Genomic DNA, 25,757 nt, shown 5'->3' on the forward strand with positions numbered 1-25,757 from the left:
TGTTAGTTCTATTTTTTTCCCTGTTGAATATTGCTGGCTAAAACTTCTGGCTGTCTAAAACCATCAGTTATCTTTCTTTATTTTCATTGTTTGTGGGAAGAACAATAGATGTATAGTGTACAATGAATGGACATTAACAGAAATTTTCATCTGACATGTTAAAAACAGTAATAATGCTTTCAGTCATCACTAGGTGCATATTCGTGGCCTTCTAAATGTAGGCTGCTGCACTTGGCTTAAGATACTATTGATCTTGCAACTAGAGAGGCTTGGAATAGGGAAGTAAGTTTTTTGACAGTTTATAATTTTGGGGAGGTAAATCTAAACTTAGTCTTGCTTCTGTGTATCAGCAGTGGTGCTCTACTTTTTTATTTTTTATTTTTGAGGAAATTAATCCAGACACTCTTACTGTCCTGTGCTAAGACTTGCAACTTAAAAATGATGTCATTTGTTCCAAATTACATGTTTGTTTAACTCATAATGCAAAAACCACCTTGGTAAATTGAATCAAGTAAGCAAGCCACCTGTCTTACTAATTATGTGTTGCCACTTATTACCGCTTAAGACTTCAATTTTTCTACTTTGTGAACATACATTTTCCAGATGTAGTATTATATTTAAAAAGAAAATAAAGAACAGTGTGCAAGTGTTTTCCTTCACTCATTTCTTGGAAAGTAGAAGATACAGTCATGGGCTCTAGTCCTGAAAATAGAATACTAGATTTCTGGGTAGGAAAGAGTTAGGAATATTGATGAGATGATGGATGTTTTGAAAGATTATCATGTGTGTCTTTGGAGCCAAGCACCATGGTGGGTACTTTCTGGTCCTATAAAAATCAGTCTCCTTGCTTTCAGAACACAGCTTTCCCTTCTTGTCTCCGAAGATACTGATCATAAGAGCTCCCCCTCCCCACAGTGATGAAAGCTCTTACCTTTTTCTTGCTAAGACAGAGAAAGATTAAAAATTATGAAAACTAAAGAGGATTAAGAGTTAGGACTAGATCTGTTTCTATAGTGAGATATAAGGAGGAGATAGGAGCCACCTCCCCTTCGGGAGGCATGAGAATAGTACAGGGCCAGCAGGTTCATTAGGACTCTGATTTCTACTAGTGGGGGAACATGAAGGAGCGTGGTTGCCTCTTTCCATTGTATTCCACTGCCCTAATGGACCAAGAATAACTTTGTTGATGCCAGGGTGGATTTCTTTATGGTGTTTCTACTAGTTCTACTAGTTGTTTTTCTTCCCTATTTGATGGGAGGGGAATGGTTCATAAGATCCACTGTACTTTTGAAAACACAAAACAAATTGCAGTGTGCCTCTACATGTGCCAATAAAACATGATGGCCTAGTTGTTTGATCTATAGACTTTCTGACTGAATGTGTATCTACTACATTTCTTTGAAAAATTGAGTCGTCTGTTCTCTCTAGCTGCCATTATTTGCTGGATGTTGCTTTTATTTATATCTGCTATTAATTTATGTAGGTGATAAATGTGCCATTACGTGTGTGTGTGTGTGTGTGAAAAATCATCCCAAGTCCAAATCTGCCAATACGTTGTTTCCGATGAATTCTGAACCTTGCTGGCCAGAGGGCACATACTTGCCATGCAGGCATGAATCAGTGGGTGATCGCTTAATCTGTGCAAATATTCTTCCTTCTTACGGTGAGCTGAGGAACCAGGGAGATAACTTTTTAAAAGCATGTAAGATGTGACTAGAATCCTCTCATCTTGAAAACAAGATGATGCTGATCTACTGTGTCCAAACATGGATTGTCCGATCCAAACTTGTCCAAACAAGTGATTTATAGTAGTGGTTAGTATTTGCACTTTTAGGAATGCTTGCAGGGTTTCAGCCTGAAAGTAGCAGCGGGGAGGTAAGTGCTGTAACCAGGCAGGACACTTTCTTTGTCTTCTTTTATTAAATGTTTCTGCCTAATCCAGGTTTCCAGTACAGGGATTTTACTCACCTATCCAAGGGGCCATGGTAGCTCAGACATTCAAGGTTTCATTTTTCAAAACTTTTCTCATGGCTTCTCTTTCCATGTGGTAATTGTTTCTGGATGGCATCACCAAAAAGCACTTGAGGCTGTGCTTTTTGATGGGGAAACTTCTGATGTGTTTAAAATGAAACTGGTTCCAGATCTTGGATGCAACTTGAGCCCTGTTTTGAATTGTAAAGCCTCTCCTGTATGCCTGGGAGGATGCTTCTGCTCAGTTTATCTTGGATAGCTGCAAAGACTGAACAGTCAGCTCCCGTGTTTTGTACGTGTGGAGCTGGTGGCAAGTCACCAGCTTCATTTTCTTGTGAAGTGGTTGGGAAGCGCAGGGAGTTTGCATAGGCAAGGCAGAGACGTTAGCAAGTCTCCCTCACTTCACATTCTTCTTTCTCCTCATAGTCTACCTGAAGTAGCAACTTTATTGTATTACTTGTTATATTATAGGACTGTGAGGCTTGTACTATAGCTTGGATTTCTTTTCCCTCATTTTTTCATTTATCTCCATTCTGTGTGTTTAGGTTTGGTTTTTTTTTTTTCAGTACTGATATATTCTGGAAGGTTCTCTGCATTTTTAAGTAAAACAGAATCAGCATAAGCATCACTAATTATACTGCAGGTTTAGCCCTTCAAGTGAAAAGTTGCAGGATTTGTTTTCCCAGCAGGATAAAGTGTAGCACAGGAAGGGAAAGCAATAATTTGAAGTGCTACATGCTATTAACCTTCTTTTCAGTCGAGGTGTTTAAGTTGTTGCAAAATTTTCTCTGAAGTTTTTCACTGATGTTATTTATGAAAAAAATAAAAAGATGGTTATATGCTTTCATATAAATGAAAACCTTTTTGAGATTTGTTGCATTGTGGATTTTGATATGTGAGCCACTTTCTAATGGCTCAAAACTAGTATTCACGCTTGTTTCTGACATTCTGAATACATCAGAAGTTTTGTCAGTTCTTGGAAGTCATTGCCCTAGCAGAGATCGAAGATACAGTATTTCTGTTGAGGAACTTGTGGTTTACAGCACAATTAGAGAAGTCGGAACTGTTGAGTTGACCTCCGGTCATCTACTTGCTTTTACATACTTCAGTTTACACACTTAAACTTCCTATTTTTTTTCAGCTGTGTATTCTTAACATTAAAATCCCACAGTGATGTAAGAACAGAGGAATATGGCAAAATTATAATTAAATATAACATAGTTGTTTGTAATTTATAATGGAAATACAGAATAAAAGTACTTCTGTAACAACAGGAGATGCAGTACTGTGCGAGAATAAATAAGAAAAAAATTCGGATAATGTCCTGTACAAAAGCATTGCAGTATCAAACACTGCTGTAAATCATGACATGGTAGATTTTAATCCTGTGCTTCTTAGTGATCCACCTCAGCCTGTGTTTATGTAGTTGTTTCCTAAGCACTCTTTCATATTATAGACTAGTTGAATTTGGTCTTCCTTGTAACGCATTGCAGGTATTTGGTGGTTATGGGTACAGTAGCATGCTAATTCACCTCAATTTGGGTCTTTGGGTTTTTTTTTTTTAGGGGGAAGCCTCTTCTTACTGTATAGGAATTGCACAGTTTTGGTTATTATTTAATCAGTGTTTAACTATATGCCAGTATTTAATACTGAAAGCAGTGTAAATGTGAGGAAAACAATGGATGTGTGTTTCCTTTTTTCTTTTTTTTTTTTTTTTTTAAACCTACTACCCTTCTCCTCATGCTGTTTCTGTCCCCCGCACACCCGCGACCTCTCTGCTGCTCTCATGGCTACTGCTGGAATGGGAAACAAAATGAAACACTTGATCCTGATGGCAGCTGCTCTGAGTGAAACCATCTCCTTTAGGAACATCCCCAGTATCTTCAGAGCCTGTTAAAGGGGGAAGATGTAAAGAAGGCTGGTTCACTGGAGGCTTAAAGTGGAGAAGAGGTGTCAAAGCCAACTGTTAAGCCTACACAACAAAGCCCGTTTCAAGGCTACCCATGGAGGCATAATTTTTACTGCCTCTTCTGTTGCTGATACGGGAACAGTAAAATGTGGATGTTTATATAGTTAGATGAAGAGGTTGCAAAGTGTTACACAGTCTGTCTGCTGCTCCAGACCACCTGGCACAATTATTTAAGGCATGTCTGTGCTGGCACCAAGTAACTGAACCTCAATGTTAAAACTGTCCTCACTCAACGTTCACGCCTGACAAGTGGTGTTGATGGGGAGACAGCATCCTCCTCTGGTCCTCTATTCCCAGAGATGTAGGTAAGAGAAGGTTGAGGGGAAGCCACAGCTCCGTGACAGTCAAGTGACTTTCCGAGCAGGAAAGTCTTGGCTCATTTATTGGCTCAGTCAACCTTCTTGGGTGGGAGGCTACTCTTTCCCTCCTCAACAGCTCTGACTTGTGCTGTCTAATATGCAGTGTTCTACTTCTTCAGTGTTGTAGTCTTGTTTTCTTTTGTCTTCTCTCCTGTCACCGTCGTAGTGGACTAGGGCATTGTAGTTGCATTTGAAGTAGCATGCTGGACATGGAGTGCATTTGCTGAATTTTTAGCCTTCCACAGACTCCAGGGAGGTGTGCTGCACTCCATCAAGCTCAGTGTGTGCTGTCATGTAATGCTAATGCTACTGCTTCCTGGCAAGAGTGGGATTTCAGTCTTTTGTAGATACATCATCAGTGCAGTAAGCTTGGAAACTTTTTCCAGAATTGGTGGAGCTGGATAGCATTTGGCTGCCTGTATTGCAGGCAATTTTTTTCTCCGTATAATGGATCTTATGGTGAATATTTCGCATATAAAAATTCTTCCCTTACTAAGATCTGCTTGGCTGTTACTATAGTACTTCAAGTTCCCAGTTGTTCTTCGTGTGCTCACTGCAAGTTGCTTGCTTGGTAACCCAGACCTATTGGCTTAAAAGGTCATAGCTAAGCCCTTGTAAAATGATTAGCCACTCTGTAACTTGCTAGAGTTGTAGCAGTTGCAGTTGCTTTCTTCCAAAATAATAATCTCAAAAAGGCTCAAAGGCCTGTCTAGCATGTTGATACCCTTACTATGTAGGAAAAACCATCTTTAGATTCTGAAATTGATTTAGTCTCCAAACAGGGTCTGTCATCAAGGAATTACGTAAAAGATGATGCCGGAAGAAGGAGCCCTTAGGAGCATCTATGTCTAAGCAAGCAAACTCCTTCAGCACTGCAAAGCACCACGTGGCCACGCAGGGCTGCCTTGCCGCTCTGTCAAGCCCACAGCAGAGGTTGAGGATGCTGCCTCCTCTTTGCCCTGCCATGACTGCGAGAGAAGGAAAACCAGCAGCACTCTCATCCTGCAGAGAAGAGGCAAAAAGGGGGAAGAGGGGAATGTGTGCCGTAACTACTTCCAGATGAGTTCCTTTTTTTCCAGCATTCTCTGCTTTCAGCTTCCAGGTAGAAGGCGCATTTGTATGCATGAGCACCCTGGTACCTGCAGAAGACTGCTTTTTGTTGTGTTTGGTTACACTTGTTACTTCTGCTGTTAGGAAGCTTCAGCAATGTTTTCCCGTGCTATTCCCTGCGTGTGTCACGGAGAAGTCTGCTCACACACGCTCTGGCAGTGCCTGTGCCAGCGGAGGAGGTTATCAGCCTGCTGCTGCCATCACCACAGCTGAAGGTTACCTCTGGTGAGGGATGAAAAGCTCCCGTGGGTGGTGCAGCTGTAACCAGAAGAGGCATGAAGTTTACCCCTGGGGATTTCTGCAACAAATTATTTTTGTAAATAGTTCATAGGTGATAGCCTTCTGTAATAATCAGTCAGTACAGCAGAGCACTTAAGGACATACTTAATTGCATTGTTTAAATGAGGGCGTAGGTGCAGTTTCTTTTTTGTATCTGTGTGTTTTTCTTTTGGAAAAGTACAGTCTATGCCTCAAATATATTCTTAATTGATATCGTTATCTTCTCCACCCCCTCTTCTGAGGTCATATCAGTGCTTGGCACTTTCAAAAGTTGTCTGGTTAAGCTGTTACCTTTGTGAAATCTTGTAGATTTCTGGAAAGGTCCTGTATAGACTTACGCAGAACATTTGCTCCAATTTGTCCAGGTTTAGAGAGGGGTCTCAGTCACTTTTCCATGGATTCAACATTTTGGTGGATGAGGAATGGGTCACTTCCAGAGGGTAGTGGTCAATGGCTCAATGTGCAGATGGACATTGATGGGTGGTGTCCCTCAGGGGTCTGTACTGGGACCAGTACTGTTTAATATATTCATCAGTGACATAGACTGTGGGATCGAGTGCACTCTCAGCAAGTTTGCAGGTGGCACCCAGCTGAGTGGTGCGGTTGATACGCCTGAGGGACGGGATGCCATCCAATGGGACCTGGCCAAGCTCAAGGAATGGACCCATATGAACCTCATGAGGTTCAACACAGCCAAGTGCATGGTTCTGCACCTGGGTTGGGGCAACTCCCAGTATCAGTACAGGCTGGGGGCTGAAGTGATTGAGAGCAGCTCTGCCGAGAAGGACTTGGGGATACTGGTGGGTAAAAAGCTGGACATGACCTGGCAACGTGCGCTCACAGCCCAGAAGGCCAACCGTATCCTGGGCTGCATCCAAAGCAGCATGGCCAGCAGGTCGAGGGAGGTGATTCTGCCCCTCTACTCCGCTCTGGTGAGACCCCACCGGCAGTGCTTGAGTCCAGCTCTGGAGCCCTCAGCACAGGGAAGACATGGACCTGTTGGAGGGGGTCCAGAGGAAGGCCACCAAAATGATCAGAGGGGTGGAACACCTCTCCTCTGAGAACAGGCTGAGGGAGTTGGGGTTTTGCAGCCTGGAGAAGAGAAGGCTCTGGGGAGATCTTATTGCAGCCTTCCGGTACTGAAAGGGGGCTTATAAGAAAGATGGGGACAGGCATTGAGTGGGACCTGTTGCAAAAGGACAAGGGCTAATGGTTTGAAACTAAAAGAGGGCAGATTTAGACTAGATCTAAGGAAGAATTTTTTCACAAGGAGGGTGGTGAAGCACTGGCACAGGTTGCCCAGAGCAGTGGTAGCTGCCCCATCCCTGGAAGCATTCAAGGTCAGGTTGGACGGGGCTCTGAGCACCCTGCTGTAGTTGAAGATGTCCCTGCTCATTGCAGGTGTTTGGACTAGATGGCCTTTAAAGGTGCCTTCCAACCCAAACTATTCTATGATTGTGTGATTTCTTTAATTTGCAGCACTTGCTGTGTGCTAGTAGTGTTCACGCAGTTCTGCTGGCCTTCCTGTAATTGCAAATGTTCTGAAGAGGACTTTAGGCCTGAAGTCTCTAGGTAACAGGGACTTAAATCTCTTTTACTGAGCAGAGCTTTGGACTCTGTGCATATACATATGTATTTAATATGGAATATCTATGTATTCAATACGGAATTATTGCTGGCAGTAGAGGATTTCCTGCTCTACAGCACTAGGAGGGTAAAAAAACCCTATATGTTTTATGCTTCCTTACTTTTTTTTTCTTAAATGAAGTGTTGCGGGGGAAAAAAAACTTTCCAAAGAGACAAGAAATCTTAGACTAAATGATTTAGCTTAGATACATTTTTTTTCTGTTACCATTTCAAGTAATGATCGCTGTAAACAGAAAGACAGAAGAAGCTTGGATATGAGCCCTGTTCTGTTTGAAAGTGCATGTAGTTTTTTCCGTTGTAACAACACGACAAATTTGAATTTAAAGCCCTTATCTGACAAACTGTAATGAAACCATCTTGAGATGTGTTTTTCTGTTGTTTTTCCTGAAGGGGGGATAGTAGAGGGAGGATATTAGAGGCCGAATATTGAAGCATGCTATGAATAGCAGTACAAGGAGAATTCATTTTTTAGGGCTTAGCTGGGGAGTATGCATGTCCTTTCAAGGTTGAAAGGAGGTTACTTGAGCATTATGCCAGGTTTCATACCAAGTAATATGAATCACTTTTTCAAACCATGCACCTCTACAAAAAGTCAAATCTCATAATGCCACTTCGATTTCAAAGGAGGTGTATTGAGTATTAACTACCACATAGTCTGAGTTTGGATGATTGTATTGATGCATCTCTTGCAGTCCTTAGGAGCAGTAAGTGTGAGTTGGTTTGGAAGTTGTGGGAAAATGGGGAATTGAGGCTATAAACAACACGCTCATAAGTTTTCCTAATTATTATTTATAGCATTTAATATGGAGAATAGCTATGGGGAGATATTGTGTAACCATTAACTTCTTCAGTCAGTTGCTGGTTTAGTTCTCGAATAGTAACGGGTGGCTTTTTGAGAAGAGCGTTCTTGTTAGAGAAGTTTGGTCCTTGTCAATATGCTAGGGCTGTAGAAATCAGAAGGATATCCAGGGAAGGTAGCTTTATGAGATTAAATTGTACACAGGTGAGTTTAGATAAGGCAGATGGTATGGGGAGAGGGAAAAAAGCCTTTGGACTTTGCTATATTACTGCTCTGCTTGGAAACAGAAAGGACTAGCTTAAACGTGGCTTTTTTTTTTTTGTGAGCTGTAAAAAGCAGAACCCTTTGGTGTGATTGTGGTTATGTTTGTGTTGAGGTGCTTTCTTCCTTGTGTGCCTAATTCTCCTGCTGTACAGGAATAAGCTAGAACTCTGTTAAACCTCTCTGTCCTTCTTTAAAAAGAGTAGGAAAGCTATGTGGCTTTAACTGTACCACTGTCATTGAAGCAAATCAAGTCTTATATTTAGACTATGTTTATGGATGGCTGTAGGTACATCTGTGTACATCTGTGTGTTCTTGATGACTTGTCCTAAAAAACCCAGTTTGAACTATAACACTTGTATGTTAGGGGCAAATTTTGAATTGCTGGAAAAAGCTCAGGTTAGGCATGTGATGGATGCTGTTGTCACCCGCAGTTCCAGGCATGCCCCCAGCTGCTTGTGCTGAGAAAATACCTGGCTGCAAGATACAGTGAGTTAATGAAAGGACTGGATGCCTTAAGAGGCTAATATTGAGGAATTAATTCTTGTTTTCCTTGTAACCTGGTAGATTTCTAGTCTTTTGAATGTTGGTGTTTGCAGTTTTAAACACCTGTAGTTGCTTTCTCCTTTGTTCTTTGATGTAGGTGTCTTTTTTATGGCATGGCCTCTCTACAGACATAATTAGGTGGTTACTTTGATTTAATTCCAAAATTTAAATTAAACTTTAAATATAGCATTTAGTTGTAGAGTTAGTAATGCTATTTTTTAAAATTTTATTTTGCTGTTCGTATTACCTGACTGTACAATTATTTGATGAAGTAATATGCTACAAAGCTCTGTGTAGATCTGTGCAAACTAAATGAAGTTTGAATTTCTCAGTTGTCACCATTGCAAATTTAGTAAAGCAACTGTTGCTGATTGAGAATGCATTGTAGGTATCTAGTATTTACCACCTTCATCCCAGAACAGTTTCTTGCTTTTGAGTACATAGCGTGTGGGTATTTTCTGAACATAATTTCCTTTCACTTAAATCTTCTAGGGTCAGTTGCAAATGGCAGATGGTGTCATCTTCCAGAAATCTCAGTCAGATTACTCGCAAGGCTTCTGGAATATAGCTTGATGTAAAGAATTGCCTCCAGATATGGAAATAACTGCAAAGTGAGCTCTCCCCAGGAGTGCTGCATGACAAAACGGACAACCAACAAGTCTGTCTTCAAACTTTAAGAACTGGTTAGCGTGCTAGGAAAAATAGATGTGAATATGTTATTATCTAGGGTTAAAAGAAGCTAGCAAGGAGACTTAAAGGTATTTGGGAATACTATTTCTGTCAAAGCTTAATGAAAGGGAAGAATAATCTGAGAGGCATCTGTTAACCAGCCCAAATAATGACATGTGACCTGGTGCATCGTCTATCTATCCCTTTCTTCTCCAGAAAAAAATGGATGTATAACATTTCTTTATTTTTAAGAACTGTCACTCAACTGTCAACTTGGTGCTGTTCTTAAAAAATTTTGTACCCCAGCATTAAAAGGGATTGGGGTGGACTTCTCTGGATGACTCATCATATCATATTTCCCAACTCACCCTTTTTTTTTCCTCCAGTTATAGTGAGCAATACCACCTCTCAGTCATGACCTGGAGTCCAGATTGCGTCTCTGCTTCTTCAGTGTTGGTGTCTGGAGCTGCCCAGTTAGTTTGTCATGTACCACGCATTTACAGCCCAGAGGAGCTCTAGTAGTCAGTGTCAGGTTCAGCAGGTTTGAAGTGTGAGTTGCTGTGGATAGAGACCATTCATAGCAAGAGCAATGTACTCGGACAATTCCTTAACCTCTTATTTGCCGAGATGCCTTAACTTCTTATCTGCCTTTTAATTGGCAATGAAACTCAGCAAATGGACCAGAAAGACTTGAGTAGTGGTCTTGAAAACTACTTTTTTTTTCTTTTTTAATGTCTGACAGATGAGAAGTGATCATTACATCACTTATACATGGGTCTGGGTTACCCTAGTCTGTTAAGACAGAGGAATAGGCAGCTGGGACAAAATGGGACCAGGCTAGGTGTAAGGGTAGGCACAATTGGGAAGCGCTTTGCGTGCTGATACAGAGAACAAAACAAGTGAAGTTTGCAGAAGCTCCCTGAGTGGGGTGGGTGGGTGGTGTGCTGATGCCCTCTCATTGCCATGTGTGAACTGGAAGAGGAATCTGTAGCTTCTCCCTCTTGGAGATGGCATCTCGTTGATGGCTTTGGGGGCAAAGACCACTGTGCTCAAGATTTTGTGGGTCCATGAGGGCCTGCTGCTTTCTGGTGACTGCCATCACTGCACTGCTGAGCTGAAGAAGCCGTGGAACATACGGCAAATGGTCAGAATGCCATGTTGCTGGACACTGTACAGATGGAGTACTGGAGGAGTGCATTTGCCGAGCGGATTTAGGCCCTGGGTTATCTGATTTCCTTTCCTAGAGGGGAAGGGATTGGTGAATGTGCTCTACTGCATTTTAGTCATCTGGGAAGTTTAATGAAAATTTACATCTCTCTACCTTAATAAACAAAATTAATGCTATCTTCTTATGTATAATTTACTGAGTAATCTAGATTGAGAAGATAACTTTAAGAGAAGCGGAGTTTGAGATTTCAGGAAGCTTGTTAAAGTAAAATGCTATTATGTTTTCTCTTTTTTTTTTTTTTTTCCTTTGGCTTATCATATATAATCCAGCAAGCAAATGTCATGTTCCTGATGGCTAGAAGTCAGAAAAAATTAATGGATACACTGGGCTTTTTACCAGTGGAATGGAGATGGGTTTTCCCAGACTAGGTTAACTGTCATTGTTAGAGCAGCTATATTGTAATTCATGATAATTTGTTATTATATAATTCATAAATAATTCATAAAAATGATTTCAGTCTGTGTTTGATAAGGTAGTCAGCTGTAATACCACATCGTGTTTGTTGAACAGAAGACGGCACTGCTGCACTGATAATCACGCAAGGACCACCTGTGTAATCCACGTGAGCTGAAGACATGTCGCGATTTATTTCACCTGCCTGTATTGCAGTTTTGACTTCAAATGCAGCTTTTTCCTATCTGTACTAAATGCTGAGGTTAAAGAATCTGGAACCAGTTATTCTCCACCTTTTGGGGGACAGCCTACAAAAATACACGTTTCTCTTGTAAGAAAGCGGTGAAGGCAGTGCATGCAGCTCTACAAACCAAAAGCTGTTCTTTTGCCAGAACCCAAGTAATACGAGTTTACATGCTGATATTTTCACGGTAGCTTGGTGTGTTGCTGTTAGCCTTAAAATAACTGTTGAAAAATCATCACCCATCTCCCTGCACTACCTAATGGAAATTCAGGGCTGTAAGAGGAGTGCATGGTAGCTCTGCTCAGCTGAAATGGAGTATAGGAGACAAATGACTTGTCAAGACAAAATGCACTTACTAAAGTAGAGTTAAAAGCCATCCCAGCCAAAAAGCAAGAAGACAAAGGTTAAGGCAGTTGTTTCTGCATCAGAACCTGAATTGCTGCAGGACTTATTGAATAAGTAATAGCAGTAGCAATTATGACTTTATCTTTGGTCCTACTGCTCCAGCAGATATATTTAATCACTTCTGGTGTGGTTTCACAGAGTGCAAGAGATTAAATGAGTCATTTTAATAAATTGCGAAGAAAGAAATGAAAGACTGGAAGGTAGTAAGGGGCATTATTTCTAGCTGACCTCATATATTTGGGTGTGATTTTGTTTGGTTTTTAAGCAGTCATAAGTTTTTATACCTCTTTGCTTCCAATTACCAGTTGGTAATAGCTGCTATCCTGCAAATAAAACTTCATGATAGTTTGGCTTTTAAAAATTGCTTCTGTCCCACTTCTGTAGGGCATTATTAGAGCATCATGTCCATGGCAAAATAGCTGGAATGCTGTCAACTGAAGCGATGCCGCCATGTGTGTTTTGCTAATCAAGCTATGCAAATTCAGATCTGTAAAGATTTTTAATCTTTTCTGTGCTTCTTTGTGTGAAAAGAGGATGATTTGACCCAATGGTGAGAATGCAGTAAACAAGAACAAATAACACTGATAAATTATGTGAACAGCTGCAAGTGTATCCTAATGCTAGTCATAATATAGAGAAATGAACTACCTTGTTTTCTTGTCTCTTGCCCTTTCTCGCTGCCAGTCTTCCGCTTTTTTTATTGAAGGCACCAGTGTCTGCTCCCTTTCATAATGCACATTGTAGTAAGATACACAACAATAGTCCAGTAACTTAGATTTCTCTTAAAGGTAGCTTGTAAATTCTTTTCAGTATAATTCACTGTATTGCTTCCTGGCTAAAGAAAAAAAAAAAATCTATAGCAATCAGTGTAGATGTTGCTAGAGAGGATACACTTAGGAATGCATATCTAGAAATACCGATCTGTGGGTTTATTCTAGTATGAAGTGTTCTGAACACATGTTGCTAAGAAAATAGGAATTTTACAGATATTTACGTCTAGTGTTGTTTTCAACAATTGAAGAACAAATGCTGTACTTGACTGTATGACTGACAACTAGGAACTTAAGCATCTGAACTCAGGGCTTCTTTACTGATGTCTCTGGCCTCCGGCAGGTTACTTAACTTTCCTGAATCTAAACCTACACAGGAATTGCAGTATGAAATTGGAATCAGCCTGACCTGCTATTCTGTTACCGGTGCTGGTTTTTACTAAACATTTCAGAGAAAGGTGCCAAAGCCCTTAATCATCTCTGAAGTGTTCTGTCCTTAACAAGAGTTTATCCTTAATCGCTTAGAACTGAAAGATGGCTTAAGCACTAAAGTATCCATCTCTTCCAAAACCACACTTTTAATATCAATATCTTAATATTTCATAAATGTGGTGTTATAAAATGTTTTCTCCATTATAAAAGGAAAATTAACTTTTTGAGCTTCACTATCTCTGCGAAACTGTTAGACTGAGGCATTTGGGAAATAAAAATTGTAAATTTTTAGCTGCTTCGTTATTTAAAAAGCCATGAAATGTTCATTACGTTTTCATGGTTTCCTAAAAATAAGATAATTTTATGCTGCATGGCACAGTATTAAGGAACTGTAGGTGTGCAGAATAAATAATAAGGCCATGTTTAAAAGCAGATGGGGGAAGAGACAGCAAACTTTTGCTGATATGACCTCTACTACTGTTCTACATTTACTGCTAAGTTTGTACCTTTGTTCTTGGAGTTACTCACATCCTTAAAGGTACATGACTGTGAAATAAAGATGGCATGGTGGAAACAAATACCCAGTTGACCTTTTGCATGACGTCAGGATTTAACGTCTGAACATCACACAACTTGCAAGAAATGACTGTGTCTTATGTTTTCTGACAAACCCGGCTGCACAGGCTGCCAAAAAAAGAATAGCCTCAGAGATGGAGTATGGCAGATCCGTGTGATCTTAAGCAACTTGGGCAGTTCTGTTTGTTGTAAAGGCAATGGGAACATTGTCATCTGGGTCACTTCCAATTTTAATCAAACTTCTTTGCTCCCCCCCAGCAAGTAGGAGTCCTGCCAAAGTCAGTTTGGTTTGGTGTGCGGAGATGTGGATAAACAAATGTTTGTCACGCTGCCCTCTCATCCGGTGTGTTGGACCTCCATCAGAAAAACCATTTGCTGACGAGAAGTTGAACCAGCTGGCCATCACCGTGCTGGGAAGGGAGGGGCGAGGAAGAGCAGAGTTTAATTAACAATGGAAATTCGCAGCCAGGGAGCATGGAGAGTTGTTTAATCTCATCCTTAAAAGCAGAGGTGTAGCAAAAGAAATCCGTATGGGCAAAGCACTCCTTCTAGGCCCAGTCCTACAATGAGCTCTGTGTTCCTAGTTAGGAAACATCCATAATTTAGGAGTCAGCCGTACTGCAGATCTTTCAGGATTGCATTAACATGGGTGATGTGCCCAGAGCTGCGCAGCTAAGACCAGAGCACTCCCCGTCTTGTGGGATGAAACACCTAATGCTCCTTGACTTAAACCCTGGATCTTCACACACCAAAATAGGTTCAGTATACCAGCCTCTTTGGCCCTGTACTGAAGGTGTGTATTTGAGGGAGTAATTATTCCCATTCCTCCACAGTCATTTGGTTAATATAGCAAATTTTGAGAGATGAAATAGCCTTCCTTTAGTTGAGAGTTGGGGATATAATTTTGTAAATATTTGAGAGTACAATATAAATTTTGGAAAAAAAAATTCATTAATTAAAAGCATATGTGTAGTGAATTTTGGAAAGCTGAGTCCCTGTGTGCTTTAGAGCTATGAGCAGAGCCTGCATACCTACGCGTATGGAGGAGGATGAGAAGGTTCTATGCAGCCATGGTGATCCTGACGTTCAGCTTATCTCTGCATAATGAAACTTGAACACAGCGTGTTTTTCTCAGAAGTCTTTCGATAATTTAGCTTTTAGTCCTAGAAGATCTTTAACTGATCTAACTGCTTTCTTATAGAAGGTACCAAGTGCGAGCTTGTTTTGGGGGCTTTACTTTGAGATTAGCTGGCTTGTCTTTTTCAGTCTCTCCCTGAAGTACAGATGATGCCCAGTGTTATGTGATGTTTTGCAATTCAAATGTTAGAAAGACAGAAGAGAGAAACATTCTGTTTTAATTTTTTGCTAATAATTTAATTCCACTAGTCTAGATTTGGCATTGTTGATGAGGATATTGCTTGGTTGGACAGTTGGTGTCTTCTCAGGACTTGTAACTTTTCTCCCCCCACCTTGTCTTAACAAGGAAAATTTATATCACTGTTTTTTTGTAGACACTGTGTAAAAGATGGAGGCCAATTAGAATCCAGTTCCTCTGCTGTCCCTGGAGGTGGCTTCCACAGTTAAGCAACTAGTTCCTTTCCTGATTTTGTGAGGTTTTTAAGTGTCCTTCCTGCCATCTGACTAATGAAGACAATAATAACTTAAGGAAATTTGACTTACTCTAACTGTTGAAAATAAGGAATGGGATTCCTAAGATTCTCAAGTATATACTGTAGCAGTTTTTAAATCCCTCTGCTTTGCCTAAGTTGTTTAATACAGCCAGGAACTGATCCAAAGCTTAAATAAGGATGAACAAACCCAAAATGTCCCAAAAGTGAGTCTGCCATGCAAAGACAGGATGCTTAAGCTCTATTTTTCCTCTCTGTACAGATGTGCATCTGTGAAAAACAGGTCACTTTTTTAAATTAAGTATGAGTAGTATCTACCATGTTTCTCAGAATCCTGTCATTTCAAGTTGTCATTCTGAACTTAAAGAATATGTCAGCAATTGTTATGGGTCAGTGAATTAAAATCAAATGTGGCAAGTTTTTGTACGGGGGGACTTTGGCATGTGAGGAAAAATGCCAGAAAAATATGAAAGACAAATATTTGGAAAAATATGGTGAAAGCCATGTGTGAACCCCTAGGTGTGAAACACTTTCAACATTAACCTGAAAAAGTAGTCATGGTTTCTTGCTGGGTTTCATGTTCTGATCTTATCTTTTCTGCAATTTGACAAAATACGACAGTCAGAAAGCTTTAAGAATTTGAAATGAAGTGGAAAATTGCTTAGCAAGGGAGCCAGATGGTTTTGCAATGAATTTTTTAAAATACCATGGTTGTGAAGCTCATAAACAAACAGGGTGTTCTAGTGCCTTTAGTTATAGAAACTAGCTTGTGCCTTTTTCCTTCCTTGCCTTTTTGCTATATTTGAATTCCTGTTGGGGGAATCTTAAGTGTTTTCATTGACGTGAGGAGACATCCTACAGAGTGGGCAAACGCTGTCTTGGAGCATTTTCAGATACTATGGAGGTATTGCTAGTTTGATCAAACAGAATACATAAAGTATGATGCTACTTCAGCCTGAATTGAATACATGGATGTGTATCAGTTCAGTACCTAAAGATGGATTTTAATATTATGAAAGCTATGTAGAGTCTTCTGGTTATTGTTTCTGATGCTTACTAACGCAGCTTCTGATGATGAAGGTGGCTCATGTTACAGATAATGGACTTGTATAGTTTAAAAACAAACCAAAACTAAACATACCCACAAAGGGCCTTGGAAGCCAAACAAATGCTGCTAGATTCTTTTTTTTCAAGGATTTTGTTTTGTTTTGTGTTTTTGTTGTTGTTATAAGTGAGGAATTACGAATGGGTCAGATGATTGCTCCCCTCTTCACAGTTGTACGTTTTCCTGTGATAACATGCCGTGCATACCGGATCTTGCATTTACAAATCTGAGCTAATGTTTTAAGAACATCGCTAGGGAGAGTCATATGTCTCCATTGATGAAGTCAGCTTCACAAAACTTTTCTGTCTATTCCGGAGAGCGGAATTTAACTTGTTTTAAGTCCTGGCTCTGGCTTTTAACACAGGAAAAGACGACAGAGAGGATCAGTGCTTCTTGAAGATAAATAAAAGCAAGATCAGTGAAGGTGATGAAACTTTGAGTCTTGTCTTTCTTCACTCTTAAAAAGAAGCAAAAGCAACTAACAATTAGTAAAAGTTTGCTTAGGTATGGGACTCATATGTAATTTTTTAGAGGAGCTGGGCAATATTGTCTTAAGTTCCTCAGTATAATGAAGTGTCACTTCTTGGCACAAGATTTTATTGTGCTTGAGTCCCACGCAGTTTTGATACAATCTCAGTATGCGTTGTCTGTCATAAAGATATCCTACTTTGTTTAATATATTGATCTGCTTTTTTGAATTTCCCTTATGATTCTAATCCTTCTAGTCCAGACTACAAGAAATACTGCAAGTCATACGAGTTTAGAATATTCAAAAAGGTTGATTTTGATTAATGCAGAAATTATTTTGCTTTTAATAAGCTTTAATCACGTAGGAACACAGCTTAAAATTTTCTGTGAAAATGCTTGAAATGGAGGGACAAATATGAAGCAGACTTTTTCCCTGAAGCCAGTGTATCAGTGACATGCTTGTCATTTGTTGAAAAATCGGAACAAAACAAAAAACCTTGCATCCCATACAATGGACAAGAATAATTTGTAAACAATATTTTTAATCATTTTTCACAGGTATTTGTCAGGTTAAATAGTCTACTTAAAGATTCACTTCCTTTTCTGGTACTTATTTTCTGCATTGTCTGCTAATAAGACCACAGGATTTGCTTGGAGAGAGTTTTCCGAACATTGAAATACTTTTTTAAGTTTGCTTTTGCCTAGGCATAACTCCTTTTATCAAATATAGGAGCCTCATTCTTTGCCAAGATAAATAAATCACCCCCCATTGAAGTTGGGGCACATGTCACTTTTACTAGCTGAAGATTACACCCTAAGTGTGTTTGCTTTTTTTAAACTCGCTTAACTTTCATTGGTTGTGGTGTTAGTAAACTCATTTTATCACATCTTGTTTTTCCTTCATCTAACACCATGGTAGTTCCAGATGTCACGTCTTTTCCTAGTAAGAAGCAGAAGATGAGCAAAACCTAGGATTTCTTTCTTATTTTCCAGCCTTTACTTTCTTTAATCTATTTCAAAGGTAGATCTGTGCGTTTAATCTCATGCAGCTTCTTGGCTTTTATTTCTTAATTTCAAAGAAACTGGAACAAACATTGAAACGTAGGAAGGAGGACTATAGGCAAGGCCGCTGCTGAAAGTATTGAATTTGTCTTTGAGCTTGGCTGTTGTGAAGATGGGTCTCGTGTCCTGGCTGGTGCTGAAAATGGACCAGATTTCCACTTGCTTTTGTGCATGATCACTCCCTGCCTTTACCGCAACGTGTTTATCCTGTTTGTGAGGGATGGTGGAGCTGTTTAGTTTGTAAGGTTTTGAAGTAGGACCTGTTTTTCTAGTTCTTCTGGGAAGTGCAATCTAGCATAAAATAAAAGGCGCCTCTGTCTATTGATCTATTAATACGTGAAAAAACTTGCTGTTGCTATCATCAATAGCAGCAAATGGCTTTGTAGGTCCTTGCTTTTAAGGTCAGATACTGAAAATTGCAAATGGATGCCAGCAAAATTTATTTACCACTGAATATTAAAGTCTAAAGGAAGTTTGAGGATAAGAATACAAATCAGTTACACAGTGAAATAGGAGCTGGTACCTGTAAAAAGATAAGAAACCAAAATAGATTCTGGCTTTTGTCACAGATATCACTCAATCTTCATGATGTAGAGATAAACTCTGTATTTTCAGTGTATGTGAAATAACCATTGTATTAGCTCAATGTTTTGCTGAACTCGTCTTTACCATTTCATCCAAAATTATTTCTTACTTGGCACACACTGCAATGTTCGTTTACAAATTATGTTTTCCTTATTAGATTTTTATACATTAGTGACCTGTGTTCTCTCCAATTTAGCGTGTTTGGCATCTACAGTATCAAGAAAATGAATGGTTAGCTTGGTTTGGGGAGAGGAATAGAAAAAAGTAATACTGTCTTTATTTTTCTAATTTTAGGGTCTACTTACAGCGTGCTGTCGATAATGCCTTCTGATTCTGAAAGCAGCAGTTCTCTGAGTAGCATTGGTGAGTAAAGTATTAATCTAACAGCTTGGTGAGCGTGTCTTTTGGGAGCCGAGGGAACGTGTTTTTAAGGTTGCTTTTGGGAGGATAGAGGGATTCGGGTCGTAATACCGAAGAAGTTGAACTAGAACATGTAACCATGCATCTTCACCAGGAAAAAGTGCACCCATTTTTTGTAGTGCAAGTGAATCCATTGCATGGCTGTATGCTGTTGTTGCCGATAACATCTGTTACATTTGGATACATTAAATGATGTAACTATGCTTTGAGTTACTTAGTAAAATGATGTAAAAATGGCAACCTTAGGCTTATGCAACGCCGTGCATCAAAAAATGTATAAAGCCATGCGTATATGCGTATGTATATATTTACGTAGATGTGAAAATTGTAGTCAGAGTAGAAACCATCGTAGAAATTCAAAATATTATTACCCAAGGTCATAGCCTTTTAAACTTTCAGAAGTGGCTGCAAGCTTTAACCCTTACTTTTTTCCTGCATGCAATGAATTGCTTCATTTTCTCTATTTTTAATGTCATTGGGAAAGACAAAATATTAAAAAACAACTCCCAAAACAAACAACTAGAGGAAAAAGAAATGTGGACAAAGACCTCTAACAAGATGATGATATAGGAATAGCAGTATTAGCTGTCAGTTTTCCTCGTCTTCACTTACACAAATAGTTCTGTTGTGAAATCTATGTAAAAGTCACTTGCCTTGATAGGAAATCTAGGCTCTTGCATATTTAAAGTTCCAGTGTTGTGTCAAGCTTCTGTAGATTTCCTTGGCAGCACTGGGCAAGTCATTTGTCTGTTTAAGGATGTGGGTAGACTTCTGTTACAGTCATTGAGTTGAACTTTTAACTCCAGCATGCAGGAACAAGATTTTAGAGTTGTCTGAACTATTTGCTGAAAATACTGGAAGCTGTGGCATGTTAGTTTGATTTTTATCAAGATCTCACTTGTATGCTATTACCTGAAGGAAGGGTGTGATTTAATTTGCTATGAGTAAACTGGGGCTGGAAATAGGAAGAAGAAATTTTTTAAATTTTTAGGGTAACCAGACTCAAAAAAAAAAGAACCTTCCAAAGAAGGAAGTTCTTGCAGGGTGTAATCCAGTAAGTTTGTGGAATAACTGGATAAAGTGATGCCTGAGATAGAAGATGCAGGTGATCCTTTCAAGTCCTATTTTCCTCACTTATAAAGGAAAGGTACACTTAAACCCTTTTTTTACAATTTTTGAAACTTTGTGAATGCACGTACTCAATTCTTTGTACCTGACCTTTTATAATTTTGGAAGTAAAGGTAGGTAGGTGGACAGCTGGTGTTTGCCATCATGAAGAGAACTCTTGCTTTAACAGTGACTACTTGCAAGCTACAGATACCTGGCCTCTATTTTCTATTTTATTAATTTTTGGTGGCATAGTACCTTCAGGATTCCCGTTTCTGAACACTTACTTAGAAATCGGCATGTTACTTCGGAGACATCCGTTATTCCCATATGTGAGTCAGAGCTGAATTTTTTCCGAACTATGTTTTGTTCATGTTTTAAAATACTGAAGTTCATGCTGAATCGTGATCTGTGTATTTTACCTAAAGGGCTGTCCTTGGGAGCGTGTTATACCTTTGATGTGTGCAGTGGTCAAAGTTCTTAATAATCTAAAAATTAAGTGACCCTCTATTAAATAAAACTTATGATCTAGTATTCTCCATAGTTCTGTTTTATTCAAATGATTAAAGTGAGTTAGGTGTTTAATATTTAGTACATCAACAGCCAGGGGAATTCTCTGTTTGAAGCTGGCATGTTTGTTTTATAGTCTGGTTATAGACTTGTTATTCGTCAGTATCCCTTTTTTCCCCAATCATTTTCTCTCCCTCACATCTTGTTCTGCAAGAGATCTTTTTCATGTGATGTAATATCAATAGCAAAATTTCTTTGCTTAATAACCGATGTATCCTAATAGACACGTTTGCAAGTCACTTCAAAGCTGCAGTCAGATTATTTTAATATTGACGGATTTGTTGAATGACAAACCATCATAACTGAAAGTGTTTTCATGCCAGCTTCCTGAAGGCTTCGTATGACTACTTGGCATGGAATCCCAACAAATACTGAGTTGCTATAGCGTTTCAGGAATTTTACATACATCTCCTGTCCCCATCACCATCTCACTGGAATACATTTTCGCAAGGGTAGTTCTGTGCAGGGTAAATTACAAGTTTTGCCTGTGAAATGAATGCATCAGTAAAAAAAGGTAAATAGCTCATGGTTTGGAGGCAATGTAAGCTTTGGATTATGTTCAGTTGGACATTAGTAGTAATATGTTTACCCACATGTGTGTAAAGGAATATTTTCATTTCCCCACTGACCTGTGCCTTTCTCATGGGGCAGAAAAGGGATCTATTTTATTATTCCTGAGTTCAAAATACTTATTAATATTTAACAAATTTTTATTTTTGATCTGCCTTGCTTCTGTTTTTCAGGCAGCTCAGAAACATATTTATACATTTGACCTTTCAGAAGAAGTGAGAAAGGTATTGGGGCCACTAATTAAGCCCAGGTAAAGAAGCAGTGAGTGAATCTTAGCATCTTCTAATGAGGAGAGAGAATACAATCTTTCATAGGTAGCTTTTGGACTCCATAGTTCATAAAAGTAACAAGAGAAGGTTATGTCCATGTGCTTTGTCATTTCTTCCCAACTTTAATCACCATAGCTATTGTTGGAGGTGGTTTCCGCGGCCAGTGTTCTTAATTAAATAATCTTTTTCTGAAATACTTGCAAGTAAGCTAGGATGTTGTGGAGTGAGATGATTCAATATGTTTTACAGCTATATTGTGTTTCAGAGTTAATTTATGAAGCTATTGTATGTAACAATGGGCATATTCTCCAGAAAAAGACCCTGATCTAAGAAATAGGCTTAAGTAGTATGAAGACGACTGTTCTTAAAAGGTTATTCTGAGAAAACATGGACTCGGTCTCAGTCAAATAAATGAAACACAGTGTTAGGATTTGCAAAGGAAGAGGGAAAGATGAGCATCATTTAATCACTGTATAAACCTGTGATGTGCCCGAGTCTTGGGTATATTTGCAGTTCTGATTCTCCCATTGAAAGAGAAGAGGGCAGCAAGCACAGAGAGAAGCAGCGTGGGTGAACAGTTACAGAGCAGCTTCTCTATGGAGACAACTGGATATGCTGGGGTTCTCTGAGTCTTCAGTAGTGTCGTAGTCCTAATGTAAGAGGAGAGCAAGGAGTGATGTAACTTGTATGATGTGACTCAGAGAAGAGTTTAGGGCTAGTCTATCCTGAGTACTGTGTTGTCATCCAAGCTTGTTTTCCTCTTTCCCTGCTTAGATGGGCTTGCAGGGCATGAAGGATGCAGCAAGAATGAACTTCCAGCCTCATGTCCATGTGGTAGAATAAGCAGCTGAGTGGAAGCCAGTTTTCCCACCTGTGTAGCAGCAGGGTAGGAGCTTTGGAGAAGAAACTTCTTTTCATAGGTTTACCTGCCTTGACCATAGGTGTATCTGCCCTTTTTCTTTTGTATCTCTATGTAAATAAAAATACAGAGTGACAGATCATTGCTTTCTACAGGTTTTTCTTGTGTTTTGTTTCCTCACCATTCAAAACTGCTTTAGTTGACAATATTTTCTTTTTTCCTTTATTTTTCCTTCCCTTTCTTTTCCCATGTATTAGTAAAGTTCATGCTGTGCATGTAAAACAGGTAGTTTTGGTGGAACTGAGGGCAAATATTCACTGTTAATTTCCAAAAGATATATAATACAAACTTCTGTAATCCCTGCATCCCAGCATTGTGCTTCTGCCCCGCCTTCTTCCCCTCCAAAGGAACAAACCCTTATTAAATTGTCATGCTCACTCTGTATTTCCTTTCTCATTGTGCTTGGCTAATCACAAAGATTTTTGTGTGTAAATAGAAGCATCCTTTATCTGTCCACTCTCTGAATGAAGCTACAATCCTGCATTCCTGACATCAGAATAATTATTTATGGGGATTCAGTGCCTGGCGTGCGAAGCACGGAACAACAGTGTCACTTAGAAATCGAGTAGAAACCAGTAACAGAGCTATATGTGACAGCTGCTGGCTGGTCTCCCACTTGACAGGTCATGATAACGGAGAGGCAAAGAACACAGGATAAAGACACCCTTTTTCAAAAAAGAACTGAAAAAAAAGAAGCACCAGTTTGCATAGAGCACTTGGTCTTTTGACATTTATAACTTTGAAGATAAATGCTTACCAAGCACTGAATTAAACTTAAATGATATAGTCCTGGACAAGTGGCTCGAGGTGATCCTGCTTGAACAGGGGGGTTGGACCAGATGTTCTGTCTGTGTCCCAGCAAGTAGTTTTCTGGACCTGTAAGGGAAGATGGAAGGCCTGTGTTCTGAGAGATTATCTGTAGATGATATAGTGCCAGCCAAATACTGCCCTACTTATGATACTTCAGCCTGAAATAATCAAATTTGTTTGCTATGGGGAGTAGTAACACAGTGTCCTTACTGGTTTCTGTGCATCTCTTGATTATCTACTTTACTTCCAGTTTCCATCCTTTTTATTTTTTATTTTTTATTTTCCTTGCTCTTTTCTTCCAAAATCAGGCTCCTTCCTTCCTTTTTACAATAGCCAGGTAAGTTCTTGTTCTGGCCCATGTCACCTTAAAAAGCCTCTGTGAATTGATTTAAACGGTGTGTTTCAAGACTTTTGATACCCAATGCTACTTTTACAGCCTCCAGTAATACGTTACTGACATGAGCAATATGATGCCATGACAAGATTATAGTGTCTGGAATCGAGTGAGTGTTTTTTTTTTTTTACCTACTCTAGAAAAATGTGATTCTTCCTCCTATCCTCAATGCACAGCATTTTTTTCTTTTTTAATTTTTTTAAGAAATGTTGTTTAAAAGAAACCAGCAGCTCGCATGCAGGAGTCAGACTATGGCTCTGATGATAGCCTGCATTATGCTTTTTCATGATGAATTTTTAACAGAAAGGCATTGCATATTCTTCCAATCTTTGAAAATATACTGAGATCCTACTGAGATGATTTTTGGAATGGAAAAGGCCTTCAGTCTTTCCACAGCCAGATCTCTTTGTGTTGTTGTAATTACAGCTGTCAGTCTCGTATCCTTTTCATTCCACATTGCATATTGCCACCTTTATCTTTTAACTTTTAAGAGACTATTATTGTTCCAGCTGCTCAGTTCTTTGCAAATGGTGACACTTTTTTAGTCACAAGTGATTTTTCTTGCTCTTCATTGTTCATATCACTGTACTGCCTTTTCCTATGGGAATTTACATACCAATCTGTAATGAATACCACCATTGGCACGGCAATTTTATGACCCTTTCTTGCAGCCATTGGGTGGTCACATAGCTGATGCCACCAAGTTTGTCCAACTTTGACTTCAACTGACAGTATTTCCTTGCTTAACGCTTTGTTAGCTTATCAGCCTGACAGTCTATTTACAGATAGGTTTTTTCACTAATTGTAAATCAAGTTACTTCATGTGAGGGCTTTAATTCTTAATCCAAACATATTCCTTCCCGACAACGTGTAGTCTTTCATTCCCCATTTTCAGGTAGGCCATTTGGACAACTGTCCTTTTATATTGTTGTGATTTATTGCTTCATGCTTTCTACACCTGTCAGTAACTAGTTGTTTTCACTATTCATAGGAAGTGCTCAGTTGCCGGTGTGTTTTATGATACTCTTTCAGTCAAAGATAAACATGTATTCATTTATAAACACAATTTATTTATTCCTGCCCCCAACAACCTGTAGGAATCTTTCATTGTATTTCTTGCCTTTTTTTTACTAGCAAACACAAAATTTATATTTGGTAAAGATACCTCAACAGTTAACACATACTGACAAAGGAACAAGTGACAATATTACACCTGCTGAATGACCACAAATGAATGAGAAAAGGTGCTAGGACCACTACCAGTGTGCCACATCAGAATCCTTTTCTGTACTGCAGTGATTGCCTTCGATGTGCCATCTCCTCGCCAATCAGTCTCCCTATTCGGAAGTCATTTTCTTGTAAAATTTGACCTCAGTGATTGAATTAAACCTCCTTTTAGAGATTTTTCTTCCGATGTCATTTTCTTGTCCTTTGATCTGAAAGAACTAAACTTGTTTACTTTACTGGAAACCAGACTTTTAATTTAAGAAAGAAGTACCCTCTTCCATAAACTTGAAGTAACTTCTTTCTGCTTCTGTTTTACTTTGTTTATGAATCATGTAGATGTCTCTAGAATTGATCTGTAATCTCTTCACCTAATTTTCAGTGTGTTTGTTAATAACCATCTTCTCTTAAGTAATAAACACTTTGAATAGCTTTATTTTATTATCACTGACTTCTATTTCCAAGCAGCTGTGAGTTGACATGTAGTCATGCACAGTGTTCTCTCAACTTCTCTCACTTCAGAGGTACCCAAGAATTACTCAATGGATGTGATGTCCTCTTTTAAAAACAACAGTAACAACAAAAAAGTTAAGTTTGGTGTATATTGATGCAATCTTGGAGAAGGATTGGGTTTTTTTCTTGCTTTTGTTTGGGGTTTTTTGTTTGAGTTGTTTTTTTAACATTTCCTGTAATGAAGCAGTTTGAGTTAATTCTTGGACACTTAAGGGTTCTGCGTAGATAGGGCTTGAGAACCACTAGGGAATAGCTGACCACTTCATGGTATTTTGTTTGCTATAACATCTTCTAAACATTTGGCAGCTCACTGGAGGTCTGTGATGATTTGAATGGAAATACCGTGTGTGTGAATACCCATCTCCCGCACTCCGGACAGCTTGTTGGGAACACAGTGTCCTTCACTACTCCCTGAGGCCCCGTATCAGTCTATGCATTCAGGAAATCCTTTCGAG

General features: G+C 39.2%; 1 protein-coding gene across 1 annotated transcript in view; it reads left to right on the forward strand.

The window, feature by feature from the left end:
- Positions 1-25,757, forward strand: part of DLG5 (discs large MAGUK scaffold protein 5) — a gene marked incomplete at both ends in the record, with an annotated part of 109,270 nt that overhangs the window by 21,290 nt on the left and 62,223 nt on the right. Inside the window, one exon of the mRNA XM_082002588.1 lies at positions 18,801-18,869. Coding sequence (XP_081858714.1) covers positions 18,801-18,869 — 69 coding nt within the window. The remainder of the gene's footprint in view (positions 1-18,800; positions 18,870-25,757) is intronic.

The sequence above is a fragment of the Phaethon aethereus genome (assembly GCF_964289735.1).
Source record: "Phaethon aethereus genome assembly, chromosome: 7".
Classification (NCBI taxonomy): domain Eukaryota; kingdom Metazoa; phylum Chordata; class Aves; order Phaethontiformes; family Phaethontidae; genus Phaethon; species Phaethon aethereus.